Consider the following 21,186-nt stretch of genomic DNA (forward strand, 5'->3'; position numbering starts at 1 on the left):
CAATAAATGGTTTAAAAAAGTCCGAAGAGTCTATTAATTCTTAAAAAATGTGTTTAATGCAAAATAAGTAATGGGAATTTTCAAAACATTAATAAAATAAAAAAAGTACTAACATTTTATTTTGAAATAATGTATTTATCATAATTTAAATAATTACTAAGAAACGCGAGTTAATTTGTTTACTTTTTTAGAAATTAATCTACAGTTTTGAAGTATGACCTTTAAAATAATAATTGATAAGTAACTTTTGATTAAAATGAATAGTGTCTTAGAAATAAAGAACATTAATAAATATATTTTTAATCAAAAAGAGATATTTAAAAAAAAGTAAGTACCAATATTTTAAAACTCTTAAAACATAATAACTAGTTTATAAACCGAAAATTTCTTATTTTTACGCCATTATACTATTTTTTTATACATACTAAAACATGAAATTACAGCAGGCTATTGATTAAAGTAACAATTTTATAAATGTAATAAACATTTTTAACATAAAAAAAAACATTTTTATTGAATAATAAAATAATAAATTGTACACTGACAGTTCTTCTTATGTTTAATTTATGAGTAAATAACTTGTAAAAATTTAGACAAAATTAATACAAAACATATCGTTAAAAGTCAATAAATTATAAAATTGACATTTCAAGATAGTAATATTTTTTACACGAATATTTTTGCAAAAAAATTAATAGAAAAATATATGATTAGATATGAACAAAATAAAATTGTTGATGTTCCCTTTTCGGAATTCAAAACATTGCAAAACATAGCTAAAGGTAGTTTTGGTTATGTTATAATGGTTCATCATATAAGCTCAGGCCAATTGAAAATCGCAAAAGTTTTTACACATAAAGTCGCTGACACCCACAAGAAATATGTCGACACAGAAAAAAATATTCTAGCAGCATTGGATGGTCTATTTCCATTTACTATAGGTCTGCATTTTTTAGCCAAAGATCCTGAAAGATTGTACTTGATTATGCCTCTAGTACCTGGTGGGAATCTGTTCGATTTACTATATGCAAAAGGACCATTAGGCGAACAATCCACATTATTTTACTCTTCTCAAGTAAGATATTGTACAACATAAGAAGTTTTGTAAAAATAAAATTAAAAACAAAAAAAGGCGAAGTTTAGTTGAGATTTTTGGAGTTAAATCATATCTAACACTGACTAAAATTACTGTCGTAAAAATTTTCTATGTATTGTATGTAACAAGTTAAAAAAATGATTTCAAAACCAATACCAAATTTAAAAACATTTCAACATCTTGTTTTTCAACTTAGAGGCCCATTAAATAAAGAGACCCATTACTCATAATCAACAAATTATAGAAACGTCTTCCTTTTTTTATAGTTTAATACACAATAAAACGTTTAATTGAATTTAGTTTTAAGTAATATAGATATATATTTTTTAAGAAAAATACTCCAAAATCGGCCAATTTCTCATTTCACAATAACTGTAATCTTTTTGTTATGAACTGTATTTACTTTTTATTTTGCTAGTCGAACGGATTTAATAGGTTTCTTAAAATATTAATAAATTAGACACAACGACAATATAATTGATTTACTTTATCCAAAGTGTTGCCATATTAGCAGTGCTACGGATTGTCGCCAACTAACTTGGGTGGTGGTAAACGACCGTCCACGTACATTTAAAAGATAAGATAAGATTATGATAGGCCATAACAAAGAGGGTGCCTTAAAACACTGTTTTTAATTTAAATAATATAAATAAAATCAAACAAAAAAAAATTATAAATATACAAAAGTGAAACTTATCCAATGGTTTACAAACTAGGACCTAGACAGTTAGTATTGGAAAAAACACATTCAAACTTTTATAATTTATCTATACAATAAAACATCTAATAATAAAAAAATTTACTATTATGTTACATTTATATATAATATATTTAATTGACATTATTGTCAATAATTGAGAACATAATTGTTCTCAAAAGGCAATGGACATAACTGTCGAACAACCCTATTTATTTTTCCATTTGCATTTTCGATTATTTCAGAACGTAATGTACCACTTATATCACATTGCACAGAAAGTACGTGGACTAGCTTTCTATTTAACGGCGCTAAACTTTCATCAAATAACAAAACAACCGTGCCAACTTTATTATTAGGACTCTTTTTAGTAGACCACTTTACCGTCTCTTGTAACTGCGCTAGATACTCCCATCTCCATCTTTTTCATAAAATTTGGAAAGAGTGTCGAACACGATGACAACAATCTAGTCTATTTGTTAAAATGCCTGTTTCATTCGCTCTGGTACTTACTTTAGCGAATCACCAATCATAAAATAGGCTGGAGTAAAGAATGAAAGATTAGATGAATCAAAGGAATTAGTAGTTAGTATAGTCGAGAGATTAAACAGGTTTCTATCTTTATTAAATTAATATTAAATTCCTTGTATGTTAACAATGGCCCCCCTAATGCCTTAAAAATTAAAGCTTTCTTCGACTTCACAGTGAACTCCCACAACCCTAAAATGAGGCGAGCGCGCAGGAATGAATCGCCATTTCATGTCTTTTTCCGCAACATGATTAATCAGCTGATTTTTGTCCTCCTGGAATTGAAATAAATCATAATCTTCCTTATAATACCTATTTTCTCCATTGAAATTTGTGACATCATAGCTATATAAAATTTTTGAAATACCGCGTCTACTAAAAAATTTATCTAATGCATTTAAAAAATATTTCGTGCTCAAGTCAGAATAATTCAATATGAACTGCTTTTGTGGAAAAAATAAATAAATGTACAAGCGTAACATTTTATTATACATGCTCTTTTTCTAAGACTGTCTTTAATCATCAGTGGCCCAGCGAAATCATAACCACTTATCAAAAAGCCTTCAACTGACTGCTAAGTAGGTCTCCCATAATGGGAGACCTACTTAGCAGTCTTAGCATAATTACCAGCCTATATCAGTAACACTTAATACAATGTTTTAAAATTCTTTTTGCTGTTTTACGTGTGTTCAATTACCAAAAGTTTAGTAGTAAATAGTATTGCCTGCGAGCCACTATGCATTAAACATTCATGCTCAAGTAAAAATAATAAACCCGTGAACTTACACTTATCACTCAGTAACGCTATAGGATGGCATTGACATTCGTCAATAAACACTGCAATTTTCAGCCTACCACCTACTCTTGTGAAGTGTTTATTGTCCAGAGACGGTATTAATGGTAATAAACTACTTTATTTCGACACCTCCATACCATTTATCAAACAATTAATTTCTTTAGGAAAATAATTATTTTATACTATACAAATTAAATTAATATTTGCCCTGTTTAATTCATCTGCTTTTATAACAGTTTAAATATAAATTATATACTTTTAGCTTCGATGCGAAGCTGAGAAGGTATTGGTTTTACTATGATGTGTTTTTTTTTTTTTTTTTGTCTGTTACCACTTTTTCTCAGCTCTCACCGAACGGATTTCTTTCAACGATACGTCAAAAGATCACAAATCGTATCTAGTCGAAGACATTACCCTTAAAAATTGAAAAAAATTCCCTCGTTCCCCGTAAATGGGGGAAACCTCCAAAAAAATTACAAATTTAAAAATCGCTAATTTTCGAAATTTTTTCAATTTTTTTTACTAAATACTGCCGTAACTTTTTCAAAAATTAACATATCAATATAAATTTTTTTAATATAGATGCTTGATGTCTTTACCTATCATTTGGTATATTTTTTTTGTAAATCTGACACTTAACCTGCCCACAGGGGAGGATTTAAAATGACAACATTTTCACAAAAAATTACCTTTTTCAACTTAACTTTTGAAAATGTTCCGGAAGGTCTGACACTTTTATATATATCTTAAATTAAAGCTAATGTAATGTACTTTAATTTGAAAAAAAAAAATTTGACCTCTGGACTTGTCTTCACGGCGAAAATGGCTACCGAATGCTATTTTCGTGTGAAAATTCTCGATTTTATTATTTATATTATATTTAACTTTATAATGCTATAACTTATTGAAAAGTTTATGGATCCACACAATTTTTTTATGAGAAATAATATTTTTTAATAAACCCTTTTTCATTCGACATACTTTATCTTAATCGAGATATTAATAAGGAACCAGCAGATCAAGTAGCTTTTTGGAATAATCCACAAATTTTTTAAAATTAAACACTATCTAAAGATTTGCATTGAAGCGTTTATTTTTGATAGTGATTTTAATCACTGTCAGATATCATTATACTTGATCCAACTATGCCACGTCACCAGGGTGCCGCGACCCCCCTGTGCTGGGTTTTTTTATAATTAAAGCTTTGAATATGTAAGCTAATAATTCAATTTATTTATTTTTTTGTATTTAAATATCTATAAGTCTTAAACAATATGCTATAATACGTAATATTTTATTTAATAATAAATATTTATTTAACAAATTTAATTCTTCTGTTATTATACCATATTTAAAGTTAACATAAAAAAAAAACTTCAAATTATTATGGTGTATTCATCAAATATATAATTAAAAAATTAAAAGCAAATTTTTTGAAATTAGGTTTCCCAACAGGAATAATGCACCTAGAATACGTGTATTTTTATAAAAAATTTTAACTTTATAGGCCTCTAAATCCCAAGAAAATTGTTTTTAAATATTTTAAATTTTGTTGAAACATATATTATACACTATACAATACCAAATTTGAAAATCACTGCAAAATAATAACTTCATAATGATTTTTTATGAGATCAAAAACGCCAATTTTCACAAAAAAATCGCCATTTTTAAAAAGTTATTAAAGTTTAGAATTTCACATAATTTTTTTTTTTTGTAAACTAAGTTATAATAATGTCAAGTCTAAAATTTCAATTCAATTAAGTTAATATTGAATTATCTGTGAGTTTTTAACGTTCTGGCTATTTTTAACATTTTTTACATCGAAATAGCCATAAAAATGGGAGGTCATAAAAAAAAATTGTTTTAATCTAATTATAGCATAAAGAATAAACCCTGAAAATTTAAGAAAAAAATGAGGGGGTCGTGCAACCACTTCTGGATGATTTGGCATGAATTGACCCTTAAAGAAACAAATGTAGATTCCTTTTATTGAGGAATATAGATTAATTAATTGGTAAGAGCCTTTAATAGGACACTGAAGCAGCGGAGGGGTAATCCGACCCTCAAATACTCAGTCAAAGTATCTATTATTAGTCAGATACACATTAGGTTTTTACTCTTTTTAGGCACCAAATCCGACTTTAGAATCCCTGTAATTTGTATATTTATAAAGTGCGAATAAATTAGTACAAATTCTAAAGAGAGTATTGATCTATTGTTTTATCGTTCTTTACTCGCATTATTAATTTTAAATAATTGGGATAAAACAAATTGACTTACTTCGTATTTTTGAGCAATAAATTGTAATCCTAAGACAATTCGACAAATTTTTCGATGTATAGAGGTATAAAATTCGTTCCCTATATTTTATAATTATATTGTTCATAATTGATTCAATAAGATAATATCTTTATTTTAATTAATTTCTCGTCACAAAATTAAAATAATAAATCAATACAAATTCTTTTCGTATATATAAATAAAATGCACATAAAACGACAGCCAACAATAACACGGTTTGTGACTAATGATAGTTCCAGATTGGAATTCGACAAAGGCGAAATGAACTCTGAAATGATATCAGTGCTTTTTAAAGTATGTGTTAGTACCCCCAATCCAGGGATATTGATGTCAGCGCTTTTTAGTTTATTGTATTTAATTATACATTGCATGATTATTATATTAAGATAACACAATTAACAATGGATAAATTGACATACATGTAAATAATAAGAAATTGTGTTGAACAGTGCACATGTTATGACAGATAAGTTATTTGTTTGTTTACAAGTAATATAAAATACAGATTAAAAATTTTTCATTGATAATTGTAAGATGCAAAAATTTATTTAAAAAATAAACCTATCATTAAAGGTGTACCACGATAGACTATTTAATTTTGCTTTAGTCGATTGATGTACACGTACATTATTTTTATTTTCCATCGTATTGCACACAAATGTGTTTTTTTTTAGATAACCATTTACACAACGTCATACCGATAAGATCCTCCTCATGTAACTGAACAGCCGACTTTATAGTATCTGTGCCTACTAAATAGTCATTCATGTAAAAATTATTTCAGATTTTAGAACAAGCTAATATATAATAATTTTCTTTCCAATAGCTAACGTATGTAAATAAGCGGTTGTTAAAAACGACTAAGGGCCCATATACGTTACTGTTGTTAATATATAAGTTTCTAAGAGTATATTGAATTTTCTCTCCATAATATCTCTGGTAATTACAATGTTCAGAGGCTAAATTAATTTGTGAATACATTTTATTTATATTGAAGATCACAGCAAAAATCTCTGTGTTCTAAGATGTATTAAAATAAAAATTACCTGTAAGACGGGACCTTTTCATAGCACGTCATTAAGTAAATTACCAGACAACGTTTTGCATGACGTGCGAACACCACTCGATGTCATATTGTTGTTCTACTATAATTATAAACGGCATGACGTTACAAATAACATATATTTTCCTTATATAGGTTTCTTTTCGTCAATTATATGCATATGACACAAAAGTATTTTATATTTGTTTTAAAAATTTACTTTTTTCTCTTTTATAAATATAATGTATTAATTTGGAAAGAACGGAATAAAGAGCGTCCAGTTTATATTTTGTCGAGGCATTGGGATTAACGCGTATCCAAATGGTACGGCACTCGAGGTATATATATGTATATATATATTATTTATATTTATGTCTGTGTATATATATTTACGTAAGCACAATAGTAAAAACAGATGTTTAATATTTTATATTAAACAGAGAAACAACGTCGGAAGACAATAATTGGTTCTTATAATATTAGATATTCTCCTTGATTCGTACAATGTTATACTTATGTAACAACGGCAACTACACTTCTGTCATCGGTAAGGAGCACACTCGCCGCGATCCAAAGTTAAAAAAGAACACGGGAAAAACAATGAAACACAACAGCACACGAGAGTAAGGTAAACCAGTTAAGGTCAACGTCAAAACCGAAAACAAAAAAGAAAAAGACACTGGAAGAAAATACGCCACTTCAGGTGAACGTCGAAAACGAAACAGAACGCAATATCGATAATCCATATTCGGCGGCGGCGGCCTTATCTCAGTGTCAAGGGCGGGGTGACGACCGATGACAACCGATTGTCATATTAATAGCTGGACGGCTGATATCGAGAGAGACTCGGGTGAGCGCCAGCCTAGAGCAAAAGGCGGTGCCGTGTCAGGATATGTTAATCAAAAAGGGACAATCCCGTTATTAACAAGATGATAATTTATACATATAGTTTCTAAAATAATAATTAATTATTATTTGATATTTTAAATTTATTAGAAAGATAATTCGTGGCTAACAAAATTATAAAAGAACTAAGAGTTGATAGAGGAAAATATTTGTCAAAATCTTTTTCATCAAATAAACTTTTAAAATATTGCATAGAATTAATTTCATTTTAAAATTTTATCTAATAATACTCCTCTTCAGTTTCTATTAGACTTTCATCTTTAGTAACTACTAACGATAATTCTTCTTCTTTATGTTTATTAGCCAAGATGAAATCCTTATTATTCTCAAGTTCATCTTCTTTATTTCCTATTTTCTTAAATACGTTATTATCAAATAATAATAATATATACAGATAATTTTTAAAATGTTTTAAATCAGTTGATACTTGCTTATATATTTTTCTAAATCATAAATATTTATACTATAATGTTTCATAAAATTTATTATATGCTCTTTGGAATCTTTTATTGCAGAAATAACAGTAGATGTTTGATCATTCTCCAATTCACATTCAGCATAAATTATAAGCAACTATAAAAATTTATATGACCTGATTTTCATAGCCAAGTGATATTGGTTCAACAAAACATTTAGCCGTTTATTTCACTTATAACCAAATATTACGGTACGTTTACAATTTCTTCGTATTTCATAATCTTTCCATGAGGAACTTTGTCCCAATCAATTGTATTTGAAAGTTAATAAAAAGTTGTAAACAATATAATTTTAATAATTAAAAATATGCATTTAATTTCTTTTCTTTGTCGTCCTCTATTTCAAATTCTTTATTCTCTGAATGATATTTTGTACTCTCTATTTTCTTATTTTTTATGTGTCTTACCACTTTTTCTCAGCTCTCACCGAACCGATTTCTTTCAATGATACGTCAAAGGATCACAAATCGTATCTAGTCGAAGACATTACCCTCAAAAATTGAAAAAAATTTCCTCGTTCCCCGTTAATGGGGGAAACCTCCAAAAAAATTACAAATTCAAAAATCGCTAATTTTCGAAATTTTTTCAATTTTTTTTACTTAAAACTTTAACCACTACTTTTTCAAAAATGAACAAATCAATATAATTTTTTTTATAGATGCTTGATGTCTTTACCTATCATTTGGTATATTTTTTTTTTCAAATCTGACCTTATACTTACCCACAGGGGGAGATTTAAAATGACAACTTTTTCACAAAAAGTTAACATTTTTAACTTAACTTTTGAAAGTGTTCCGGAAAGTCTGACACTTTTACATATACACCTTAAATTAAAGCTAATGTAATGTACTTTATTATGGAAAAAAAGAATTTCGGACTTTATTCTGTCTTCATGGTAAAAATAACTACCGTATGCTATTTTTGTGTTAGAATGTTCGATTTTGTATTATAATTTATTTTAAAATACCTTACAAAAGTTTTTGAGTTAGAAAAAATTTTTTAAATCATATGATTTTTATATCATGTAAATTTAATATCTTTAATAAATATCATAATTTTAATCCCCCTCGTTTGAAGAAATTTCTTATTCACATTAAAGTTTTTGTACTATGTGATTTTTTTTATGGCTCTCATTTATTTTCTCAGCTCTCACTGAACAACTTTTTTTAACGATACATCAAATAATCATAACTAATACACTCAATTGTGTAAATTGTTTTAACAATATTTTGATTGGTATTTTTAGTTAGTAAATCAAATTAACTATGTTCTGAATATTTCAATTGTAGAATATTTTTAATCGCCAAAAATTACTTAGAAATGATTACAATGGTTTTTATTTAAATGATTTATTATAAAATAATGCAAAAAAAATATAGTGCTTTTCTGATAAATTTACAGTAAAGATTAATTATACAATTTCCTGACTGCATATTAATCTTAACAATACTATTTTTGTATTCTAATAAATTTGTCTATTTAATAATGTAAATTTCAAACTTGAAGTTGAACTTTAAGTTATGGTTACAAATTCAACTTTCTTTTTATTATAAACTTTCAAAAAATCGTTGAATTGCTTTAATAGATATTTATTCATAAATTATACTTATAAATAAACTACTAATTAGGAATAATAATAGAAATAGGAGTTAATTTTACTTTTAGAATAATCAACCAATTTCTTAAAATTAAAGACTATCTACAGATTTGCATCAAAGCGTTTTTTATGATTGTGATTTTAACACTGTCAGATATCATCTATACTGGACCCAACTATACCACGTCCCCACTGTGCTGCGTTTTTTTCTACTAAAACAATTATAATTTTGAAGATTTTTTTCGTTTTATTGGTAGAATTTATTTCTTGATTATTTAGCAGTTATTTATTTATTTATTTATTTTTTTTTTTTGAGATAAAAAATTTTTGTTATTTTTAAAAATACCAATTTGATAAATATTTTTAACAGTTTAAAAAACTAAAAAATGAAGATGATTCGTCATCGTAATGAACAAATTTTGTCACAAAAAGTCTAATATTATTTAAAAAATTAACTGGTTAAGAAAGCTTAATGAAATGTGCTTGCAATGTACTTTAACTAAATCAATTTGTATTAAACCTTATTATGATAGTGCAGAAAATAACTATTAGGTTTTAATATATACATCTTTACTATATTATGGTGACACTATATTGAATTTCGAGAGTACAAGGTATTTTTTTCGTTTTCGTTTTCTATTTAAACTTTATTCTTAAATACAAATAAAAAATATTTCTTTTATTGTGTATTTAAATCAACAGCATTTATGTAAATAAATATAAAAACTAATTTTAAATAATAATTATTTATTATTTAACATAACTATCAAATAAAAAGCTTTCATAAGCATAATGTGTGCACTATATCTCATATTATATAAACTTTCTCTTTTTCTTAATAACCATGCTGAAATAAAATAAAATATTGTTAGTTTTAGTAAAAATGTTCTATTAATTAGATATACACCTTCATAATCCACATATTTTACACTATCAAAAGGTTTTAATATATCTTCTATAATATCATTATTTTTGAGAACATCTTTTATAACACTTGAAAAATGATTTATTGAGATAAATCCAGTTTTTAACGTATCTCTTAATTGAAATCCACAATGGAAGTCGTTAAATATATCCACCAGTTGTTCTGGTATTTCAAAATATTCATCCATCATTATTTGTAAAAAATTTCTAAGGCTAACATATTCATTTTCTAAAAAAGTTAATTTTTTGAAATATAATAAAATATAACAATAAAAATTATTTTTTTATGATTGCATTAAAAACACTAAATTCTTTAAATCTGCAATAAACAGAACATTTGAATATATATTTTGTGTATGTTAATAAAATATTTGTACATAGTTGTAAAAAAAAATTATAGATTGATATTTAGTTTTCAAATTTAAGTTCTAAAATATATCAAAAGAAATTAATTGATTTAACTAAAATATTTATATTGATGAAAAAAATACAATTTTATGAAAAAAAAACACAAATAGGGAGGGAGTGTATCTAAACAAATATGTAATAGATTAGTTAGTGAATTTATTAGATATTATGTGATATTTATCAAAAGGTATCACTGAATTTGTAAATTCAAATGAATGTCATTGCAACAAGAGTTTTCTGTGTATTTTTTGGTTGCATACAGAGTGATTAGTTTATCGTTAACTACTAATTGTCTTTTTAAATAATAATGATTTTGACTCTTTTGTTTTGTTTAGTATTATTTATTTGACGAGCAAAATATAAAAATAAAATATAAAATATAAATAGATCTATAAATTATCTTTTAAAAGGGTAACAACTTCATTTTTTTTTAAACAATAAGATACAAATCGCACTGTATTATACATGTATTATTATTTAAAAACTCTTTTTGCAATGACATTTATTTGAATTTACAAATCCAGTGATACCTTCTTGATAAATTCACATAACATTTAATGACTTTCACTAATGATGTAATCTATTACATATTTATTACATTTATTTTTTTTCACAAAATTAAACAAATATAAATTAATTTTTTTTACAATATAAATATTTTAGTTTAATTCATTAATTATTTGAGATATATTTTAGGAGTTAAATTTGAAAGAATAAAATCGATATCAACGGTTAATATAAAAATATATTGCTTTTTTTATATTTATGTCTACTTTTTGCTTATTATATATTTTACGGCAAACATTTAGTTTTACAAGTTTTTCTGTAAATAACATAGTTTATAACATAAGTGACAAAAATCGAAAAACCGCCTTTACAGTAAAATATCCAAACCTCTTGTGTATGTGTAAATGACATTCAATTTTGTTCAAATTATTTTTTTAACCAAATGGAACAATTCTAAGGAATTTATTGAATGAATTTTTTCTAAAAAAAAATTTAATCTAAGAATCACCCTAATTAACATGTTATAGTGGAAAGAACTATTGTCATTTCTTGATTATATGTAAATCAATTTAAATCTTCTTCATTACCATTGAATTTTTTTAATTTTCTTATTATTTCTGTTGTGTTCTTGTCTTGAACTTTTCCCAAAATATTTAAGACATATTCTATGGAATAAATCATTGTTGAGTCTGGGAAAATTTGCTTAATCATTGACTTTATATCAATAGGTATCTCGTATAACTTGATAATTGATAAAAAAAAAAAATAGTTAAATACACTTTTTTAAATAGATATTTCAATGAAATGCCAATATAAACTCCGATCTCTGTACTGTCCGTACTAATATTGTCTACGTAATGTCAGACTGACAACACGTACTGACAGCTGTTTTACTCATATTGGAGTAGAACTTATCTGAGTACTAAACCAGTATCCAGACCTGTAAAACTTTAACATTTGGTAGTTATGCTACATTAGAATACTGGCTAATACTGAGTTAACGATAAGCCCTTAATAAATGTCTGCTTGAAAATAATAAAACAACATAGTTAAATTTAAAAACACATTTAAAAATAATAATAATACTTAGCTTTAAAAACTACAAAAATCTGTTCATGGTTAATTGAAAGTTAGGTGGGGTAAGTTGACAAATGTTTTACAATCATTTTCGACATCTTATCCCATTGTTGTTGAAGATAAAAGAGATAATCAAACAAATTCATTGTATTATGCAAGACATTAAAAAAGTTCACGCGCAAATTTCAGTTTTTAAGTTTATTCCCGAAGTAAAGAAAAAAATTATAAAGTGTTAAACTCGTCATCTTACTCTGCCTTACCCTAATTTTACCTGTATATATACGGGAAAAAGTATTTTAATTAAAATAATCATGAGAAATTGTAACGTATCAGAACTACCAATAAAACTGTTTTAATTTTATAGACGTATCATACCAATTGAATAATATTATTATTAACTTTAGATTAATTATAATTTATCACGCTTTTAATTTCTTTTAGTTACATATATTTAATGATTTATCAGTTAATAATGACTTTCTAGAATCATCCCTTATAATTTAAAGGAATGTCAACTTTATTTTTTTAAATAGCAACATGATTATTTAATTAAATTATAAAATAGATAATTATCTAATTAAAAAAATAAATGGTCGATAACAACTTCCAACGACCAGTGTTTCAGAAGTTATTAACAATTTAAAGTAATGACTGGTGGTGAAGAGTGGGTGCTGGTATTTTTATCACAAGACATTTCCCGGTCGTACAAAAATGAGAATAACTTCCAAAAGTTGTTACAGACTAGTCATTTGATATTATTATTATTATTATTATTATTATTATAATTATTATTATTATTATTATTATTATTATATTATTTTCTATTTTATGAGCTAGTTACATATGTATGTTGATATTTAAAAAAATAAAGTTGACACCCTATTAAGTTATAATGGATGATTCTAACAAGTCATTATTAGCTAATGAATCAAGAAATATATGTGACTAAAAAAAAAAAAATTTTTTTTTAATATTATATTTATTTTGTGAGTAATCGAGTAGTTTATGATAAGCTGATCACTCTGTATATGTAAGATAGATTTTCACTTCCCCAACTAATTGAAGTATAACAGTATCATTGCAACAAATTTATTTTCACATTAAATGATTTTGACCTTTATCCCGTCTAGATATGTCTAGCACATTTTATATTAAATTTGAATGTGAAGGAGTTATTTACACAATAAGCAACTAATTTATTATTATTAAAAAGAATATAAAAAATTATATCAATAATGTATAACTTTTTTTCAAATGATAAAAATAATAACTAAAAACTAAGAGGATCATTATCCCAGTGTTCACACGAGAGCAAACAATGTATGTAGTGTGTCAACTAGACTCAGTCTACCATCACATTTTTAATTAAAAAAAATACATGTTTCATTGATGATATTTTAAATAATTATACTTTATCAAATTATTATGTTTTGTTGTAAAATTTAATTTAAAACAATTACCTCAAGGTTATTTATTTCTTGAATATTAGAAGTTTCATATTTTGTCATCAATAACTGTTCTCTAACCTGATAATAAAATATAATATCCTTAAATTACTAAAAATATTATCTACAACATTAAAATTTTATATAACTTGTAATAAACGTTTTAAAAACGTCTTTTCTTCAATCATTTATAAAATTAATCTTTCAATTAAAAAAATGAATCTTTTAAAAATCATATGTTATTTTATCTATAAATTTTACACTAATATTATTATTTTATAAATGTTCGACTAATTTAAATTTAATTGACTTATATGTTAAGTACTATGATTATTAATGATTAAAATATACAATTACTTCAGCATTAAAACGTTACCCTTTCAATTTTTCTAATTTTTTCTTGCTCCATTCTTCGTTTATGTATCATTCTTTGATTATTTTCAATAATTCTAATTGCGTTTTGATACTAACATACAAAAATAAAATTTATAAAAAATATATAATAATAGTAATTATAAACTATTATTCTTATTAAATTTTATTTGCTATTATAAAAATCAACATTTTGTATTTACTGATGTAATAAACACTGGATTACATGACGAATAAACAACACAAAAAAACAATCCAAAATAAATTTGCCAATGCATTCTGCAATTTTTCTAATTTTTTCATAAAATACTAAATAGATTTTGATACTATGATCAAATAGTACAAAGTATCAATTAATTTTTATTGTGTTAACTTAATATTGAAAAAATTAAGTAAAATATTGGTATATATAGTAAAAAGTCAAAGAAATATTGTTTACTTTTGTTTAATAATCTCAATGACCTTATAGTTTAAATATTTATAGATTCATTCTGTAAAGTATGTTTGTAAATTTGTTTAAGAAAAAATAAATTATTTTTTTATCTAGCTATAAATAATGAACATTAATGATTGAGAAATGGGGTCGGGGCTTATATTCATTAAGAGCAGTGTAACGTAAACAACGTATCTAGTAATCATATTTTAGTACATTTATAGCCAGTTAAGTTTAAAAAATTGCAAACTGTGACATACAAAAAAATTTTAGTTGTTACACTACATTAAAATTATATTTTAATTTTTAGCTTCAAGGTGACGCTAAGAAGGTATTAGTTTTGTGATGGTATGCGTTTTTTATTGTCTATCCGTGAAAATTCTTATTTTTGATTAACTTTAACGCTCCCCTACTTTTCAATGTTCTCATATTTTAGACGGTAGTATTCCAATGTATGATGTTACTACAATAAAGGCCATACTCTAAAAAAAATTATTCTGTTGGTAAAAATAATATTTTCATTCCTTCTTTATTAATATATAATAACATCCAATAAAAAATATGTAGTTGATATTTTTGTATTAGAATAATTTAGATTTAATATAATGTAAAAAAATGTATCATTTTTCACAGCTCAAAAAAGACAACCCATTAAGTTTTTAAATTTTTTTTTTCGATAAATTGATATTTGTGACTTTGTGCTTCTCAAATGACTGATTATTTATTATTTTCCTAATCACTTTCAATAGTATAAAACTTGAATTCTATTTTTCGTGAAATTTAAACTTTATTATGTTATAAATAGAATACATTATTTTAAATGTATTAAAAATTGTTAAACCTTAATTATTTTAGAACTGTTTTTGGTTATAGGTAGTGTTAGCTTTAGAGTTTTTGCATGCAACGGGTTTTGTGCATAGAGATTTAAAACCTGAAAATCTTTTCATTGACGCTAATGGTTATTTGCGATTGGCCGATTTTGGAATGGTTAAAATGATTGGGCGAGGCAGAACTTATACGTTTTGTGGAACTCCAGAATATATGGCCCCGGAAATAATTACCTTTAAGGGTTACGGCCAGTCTGTAGACTTTTGGAGTTTAGGTGTTTTGATTTATGAACTAAATGTCGGACGAACTCCATTTGAAGGATCTGATGTACGAGAAGTATTTGAAAACGCTTTGAATATAAATTTTCGATTGGATAATAACTTCAGTCCACAGTTAAAAAGCCTTCTTCAGAGAATGTTAGAAGTAAGCTATGCATAGTTAAAATAATATCTATTTTATGTGTACTCGAAGCATGCTTTACATAAGCCAGAGTTTATTTTTTACTTTCATATTAATAATATGTAAAAAATATATAAATTCACACACCTTTTTCTTGTCTGTATAATTTGCAGATCTAGTTTAAGAAGTGTTCAAAGTATACGCTGCATTAGGTTCTCATTTCCACACAAGGAATCTCATTTCAGTAATTTATATTAGTTTCGTCATTAATTAAATATTGGAATTTTATTGGTTTTTAGTAAAATTGTAAGTTTTTCCATTTTGCAAGGTGCCGAAAAATGCAAAGCCTTGGGCAAATGTCCTGGTCATTTTCTTATTATATTATCGCTAGAATTATTGAATCGATTTCCTTAATTTTATTCTATTAATTATAATTGGTAGAATTTTCTTTTTTTTATTAATTAATAATTATTGATTTATTTATAAAAAGGTGTTGAAAAAAGAAGAACTACTAAAGCCAGGCGTATTATTAAATAAAAATTATTCTAAGTAGGAATATTTCAAACTTAGTTGAAATATATGAATGGAATACAGAAAAATTTTAATATACTTGATAAATATTAATATAATTTATTTTTTTAATATGACTAATTTATGAAATACTTCCTACGTCAAAAAATTATTCAATTTTTATTAACTAACAATTCCAGCGTAAAATTAATATTATTTAAAAATATAGAATACTTATTTAAGTATTTTATTAAATAATTATATAGCTTAATTATATTTATATAGTTATTCGAATATTTAACAATTTTTTTAATCGTATACTCATTCGAAGATTCATAAAAATACAAACGTCGCCATTTTTCCACTGAAAGTATGCGTTACTATAAGGTTAAAGTTCTTATCTAAGAACCAAAAGCAACAGCGCAGTTAAACATCAGGTCTAAGGCGACAACTGAGTAGTTGTCACTGTGCCGCATAACGACATGTATTCTACAATATAATACGTACATATTTATAATTTAAAAAAAAAACAATTATTTTTATCATTTTTTAAGCATAAAAAGTAATAAAATTTACAATTATTATTAATTATAGAGGAATATTAAACTAATTTTTTTCTAATCTTTAGAGTTCGGTATATGTTTTCATATTAAATCAGGACAGGAAAATTTTATAAATAACGATAAAAAGAAAATGATTGTCAAAAACACCCAAATACCCTAAAATATGCGATATCAATAACCTTAAAATGTTGTTTAAACATGATTTTTACAACGTAGAATAATTGAAACTTGAATATAATCAAACGTTATATTTAAAATAAAATGTATGTAAGAAAAAAGTAGCCGTTTGCCTCTTATTTAAATACCTTATAGTGGAGAATTATGTTACGAGACCCTTTAGTGTTAAATGAAAAAAAATTGAATAACATTAAACTCAATAAAAATATATCGTTACAATATATTTAAACGTTAAACGAAATAAAATTGCTTTATCTACCCCCTGAATCAAACTAAAAAATTAATTCATTCTTTTAAACAGCCTCCCTTTTTTTAACTTATTAAGAACCCCACAAAAATATCTTGTAAGAAGCCCTTGGATTTTTAGCGACGTTTGCGCATATATTTTAAACAAATTTTGACTAATGGTATTTTATAATTTATTTATTTATCAGTAAGAAACTCAATGTTATATGAGATGATAATTAATTTAAAAAAAAATACAATACAAGTATAGTTAAAAGAATTTAATTTAACTTTAATTAATAAATAAAAATTAATGTTTTACAAAAAAAATATTTCCATCGATCAATTTCTGTGCATATTTATCTTTATAACATATTGTTGAGATTAAACAATAAATAACTTATAAGATATTTATAACTTATAAAATGTCGCTTTTCCTAATAAACAGCGCGTTGTTTCTCAAACAACACATTTGTAAGCAAAGTTTTCGTGTTTTCGAAATTTGTGCATTCAAATATTTAGTTGTAAAATATGGTAGATGAGTAATTTGCTATACAACTGTTTAAACATTTTCTCTTAACTACACAGATAAATACAATCGATTACTGTCATTTTTGTAATAAACTACTAAAACCTCCGGCATACAACGTTACTTGAACTCTGAATATTTACTATAATATTTAAAACTTATAGTTAAATGTTTAAAACGCTTGACAAAATTATTCAATTTTTGAATAGTGTTACTGAGAAAAAACTACATTTGAAAATAGTTCCATTAAGATATTAATTTATGTAATATCTAAAATTATGTGAAAGATACTAAAATAGTGTAGATATATAGTAAAATAGATATATGGTAAAATATAGTAAAATAAATCTATATTTAAGTAGTAATTTTCATTAAATATTAGTAACAACCATGTAAAATAATGGTTTACTACATAAATAATTCGTAATGTTATCTTTAGTGTATATTTTGAATATTTAGTATATCACATTAATGTATACTATTATATAAATAGTAGTTAATAAAAAATAAAGAACTATTTTAAAACTTGACGCGCTCAATTTCTTGGACGTTTTAAAAAAAATAAACCCTAATGAACTTATGTAAAAATAATTCGTAATTAAAACTTACTGACATTTGTATAAGTGATTTTAAAAATAATTATTTAACAAAAATTGAAAAACAAAATGATTCGGTCAAATAAAAAAACATAAACTAATTTTTTAATTATTATTTGTATTTCATTTAATTTTCAGGTAGATCTTAGTAAACGTTATGGAAATTTAAAAAACGGAATCTTGGATATAAAAAAACATCCTTGGTTTAGACCAATAAATTGGTTACTAATAATCAATCAAAAAATGGAAGCACCGTTAAAACCAAATATTGAATTTTTTCAGTATGGTATTAATCGAAAAGAAACAGAATTTGTAGACTTTTAAATCTATTTAAGTTAGTTTGATGCTGTTGGAATTTAAATGTAGAAAATATAATTATTATAAAATACGTGGTAATATGATTTTCAGTCTGCTATTTGGTAAAATTTTAAGGGTACTAGAAAAATCTAATTTATTGTAACCACCGGAGTTTACAAAAGATAAAAATAGTAATAAAATTAAGATTTTCCGAGCTATTGCAATTTGTGAAAGTTTTGCTAAGAATCTTAAAAAAGATTTTTTTCTAAATAACAAAATTTGTAGTTCTTAATACCTTAGTATGGACCAAAATAATAAGTATCAATCAACAAGTGTTTAGCAATAACTATATCTAAATTTATAATTTTCCGTCTACTAAGAGTCTAACCTTTTCATTAATTGTTTTAATAATATATTATTGTAGTATTAAATCATTTTTAGCTTTTTTTATTCTATAATATAATTCAAGTTGCTATAAGGTATCTCATGAAAACTTTCACTTATTCAAAACTTGATAATTTATTTATTTAGCAAATATTTGCATAAATAAGTATAGAAATATGTAGTATGTTTGCTTATAATATATTGATATACAGGGTGATTTTTTTATCATAACCCACTCAATTACTTACAGAATAATAATAATTTAAACATTTTTTTTTTTTATTATCTTTAGTTACACATTATTCTTGAATTTTTAACTATGTAATACTTTTTAAGTTCATCCCTTATGCCTTGGAGGGGGGTAAACTTTGTTTTTTTAAATGGTAACACATATTTTTAATTTAATAAAATGTTTGAGTTTTTAATTTAATAGTAAATGGCATTTGAATTTTTAATATAATTTTATTAGCTTATTAGATATAAACATTTAAAGTTTCAAAATTTTGAGTTAATATACATGTATAATACACATGGGATTGTAAATACAGGTAGCTAATTGGATTTTTATGACATTGCTGTCTCAGTCACGGATTGTTTATTATCAATTATGATTATCAATAGATATACTTTCTGTATTGTCAGTTAGTGTATTTATAAACTCATAACAATGTGCCTTACTACAATTGATAATAACAATGCTGTGTACCTGCTAATATCGATGTTATAAAAAACCAATTAGCTACCTGTATTTGTAATCCCTTGTGTATTATACCTGTATATTAATTCAAAAATTTGAAACTTTAAATGATTATATCTAATAAACGAATTAAGTTATATTAAAAATTCAAATGCCATTTACTATTAAATTAAAAACTCAAACATTTTATTAAATTAAAAATATGTGTTACCATTTAAAAAAACAAAGTTGACCCCCTTCCAAGGCATAAGGGATGAACTTAAAAAGTATTACATAGTTAAAAATTCAAGAATAATGTGTAACTAAAAATAATGAAAAAAAAAAATGTTTAAATTATTATTATTCTGTAAGTAATTGAGTGGGTTATGATAAAAAAATCACCCTGTATATTTATCGAAATTAAATGATACTATGTTATTTACGATAATCGACAGTTATTTATTTAAATAACAAACACATAATCGAATAAATAAAGGTATATGACGTATAACCAATAACATGTTTTTAAATTAGCTAATACAATGGAAAAATTGTACTGCTTACATTAAAGGGTAGGCTTGTAATCAGTGTATACCCAAAAAAAAGGGGTTTATTGTAAAAACATCACTCGCTATAGATAACATCAACATTAATATAAAACAGATAAAATAAGTTACAACAAACACATATTACCAATACTTTTAAAGAGTTATAATAGTGTATCATTAAGCAGGTCATTCGACCGCAAGCCTTGACAAAAAAAAAAAATAAGTCCATCGTAACTGTGTATTAATTAAATGGGAATTTTAGGCAAAGCAGATAAGGAGGTGATTTAATTGAAAATCTTTTATTAGAAATAATTTCTTAAATTACTTGGCTCAACTGTTTTTTTTAAAATATAAAGAGGCAAAGACAAAGCCATTTTTCCCATCGCCTAATGGAGATTCAAATAAAGTTCGATTTAACATTAAGTTAAGTTAAAAATCTCATACTGGGAAGATAACGAGACGACTGAATACATTAGGCACTTTGACTAGGCAACTTAATCATCAGATGTTCATGTGAGCATATATCACCAAAAAATTAAACAAAACACGATAAAGTCGATAAAAGGGTACCAGGAATTCAGGAGCAAAATGTTCCGTTTAAGACGGACACCACAATCATTACAGCACGTTAGATTAGACAAGAAAATCGCTAAATTATCAAAAAATAATACCAGGGATTCATAAATATTAACTACTGCCGCGTGGCACACCGATGATTATGTGCTGAATAGTTTATCACATACGGCCGATGATTGAAAGTGTACGACAAGCATACGGATCGTGCTACCGCTGTAGTTATTACGACACGGCTGCCGATAATCATGTCATAAGTAACAATTGGAGATT

General features: G+C 25.1%; 2 protein-coding genes across 3 annotated transcripts; one reads left to right on the top strand and one right to left on the bottom strand.

Annotated features, from left to right (window-relative positions):
• The first annotated feature begins 802 nt into the window (after window positions 1–802).
• LOC126910436 (cAMP-dependent protein kinase catalytic subunit gamma-like) lies at window positions 803–19,114 on the top strand. Its single transcript, XM_050693007.1, has 3 exons — window positions 803–1,075; window positions 15,482–15,859; window positions 18,574–19,114. The coding sequence occupies exons 1-3, from the start codon at window positions 803–805 to the stop codon at window positions 18,757–18,759; spliced, it is 837 nt and encodes a 278-aa protein (XP_050548964.1). The 3' UTR covers window positions 18,760–19,114.
• Window positions 10,148–14,531, bottom strand: LOC126893510 (uncharacterized). Of its 2 annotated transcripts, XM_050663801.1 has the most exons (6): window positions 14,379–14,531; window positions 14,180–14,269; window positions 13,819–13,884; window positions 11,869–12,022; window positions 10,350–10,595; window positions 10,148–10,289 (listed from the first exon to the last, which is right to left on the bottom strand). In XM_050663801.1, the coding sequence occupies exons 1-6, from the start codon at window positions 14,451–14,453 to the stop codon at window positions 10,186–10,188; spliced, it is 735 nt and encodes a 244-aa protein (XP_050519758.1). In that variant the 5' UTR covers window positions 14,454–14,531; the 3' UTR covers window positions 10,148–10,185. The 2 variants fall into 2 exon arrangements, with proteins under 2 accessions (XP_050519758.1, XP_050519759.1); XM_050663802.1 differs by lacking the exons at window positions 14,180–14,269; window positions 14,379–14,531 and adding an exon at window positions 13,953–14,012.
• Window positions 19,115–21,186: the final 2,072 nt, after the last annotated feature.

Source organism: Daktulosphaira vitifoliae, unplaced genomic scaffold, assembly GCF_025091365.1.
Source record: "Daktulosphaira vitifoliae isolate Bord-2020 unplaced genomic scaffold, ASM2509136v1 Scaffold_1, whole genome shotgun sequence".
Taxonomy (NCBI): Eukaryota; Metazoa; Arthropoda; class Insecta; order Hemiptera; family Phylloxeridae; genus Daktulosphaira; species Daktulosphaira vitifoliae.

Bases quoted from the DNA above. Each gene is read 5' to 3' on its own strand.
- LOC126893510 (XM_050663801.1), bottom strand. From the start codon at position 14,453: ATGCATTGGCAAATTTATTTTGGATTGTTTTTTTGTGTTGTTTATTCG. The intron at 14,270-14,378 runs GTAAATACAAAA...TTTGTATGTTAG, and splicing joins ATCCAGTGTTTATTACATCA to TATCAAAACGCAATTAGAAT. The intron at 10,596-11,868 runs GTAATGAAGAAG...TAACTTTTTTAG, and splicing joins AAAATTAAAAAAATTCAATG to AAAATGAATATGTTAGCCTT.
- LOC126910436 (XM_050693007.1), top strand. From the start codon at position 803: ATGGTTCATCATATAAGCTCAGGCCAATTGAAAATCGCAAAAGTTTTT. The intron at 1,076-15,481 runs GTAAGATATTGT...TTTTGGTTATAG, and splicing joins CATTATTTTACTCTTCTCAA to GTAGTGTTAGCTTTAGAGTT. The intron at 15,860-18,573 runs GTAAGCTATGCA...TTTAATTTTCAG, and splicing joins TTCTTCAGAGAATGTTAGAA to GTAGATCTTAGTAAACGTTA.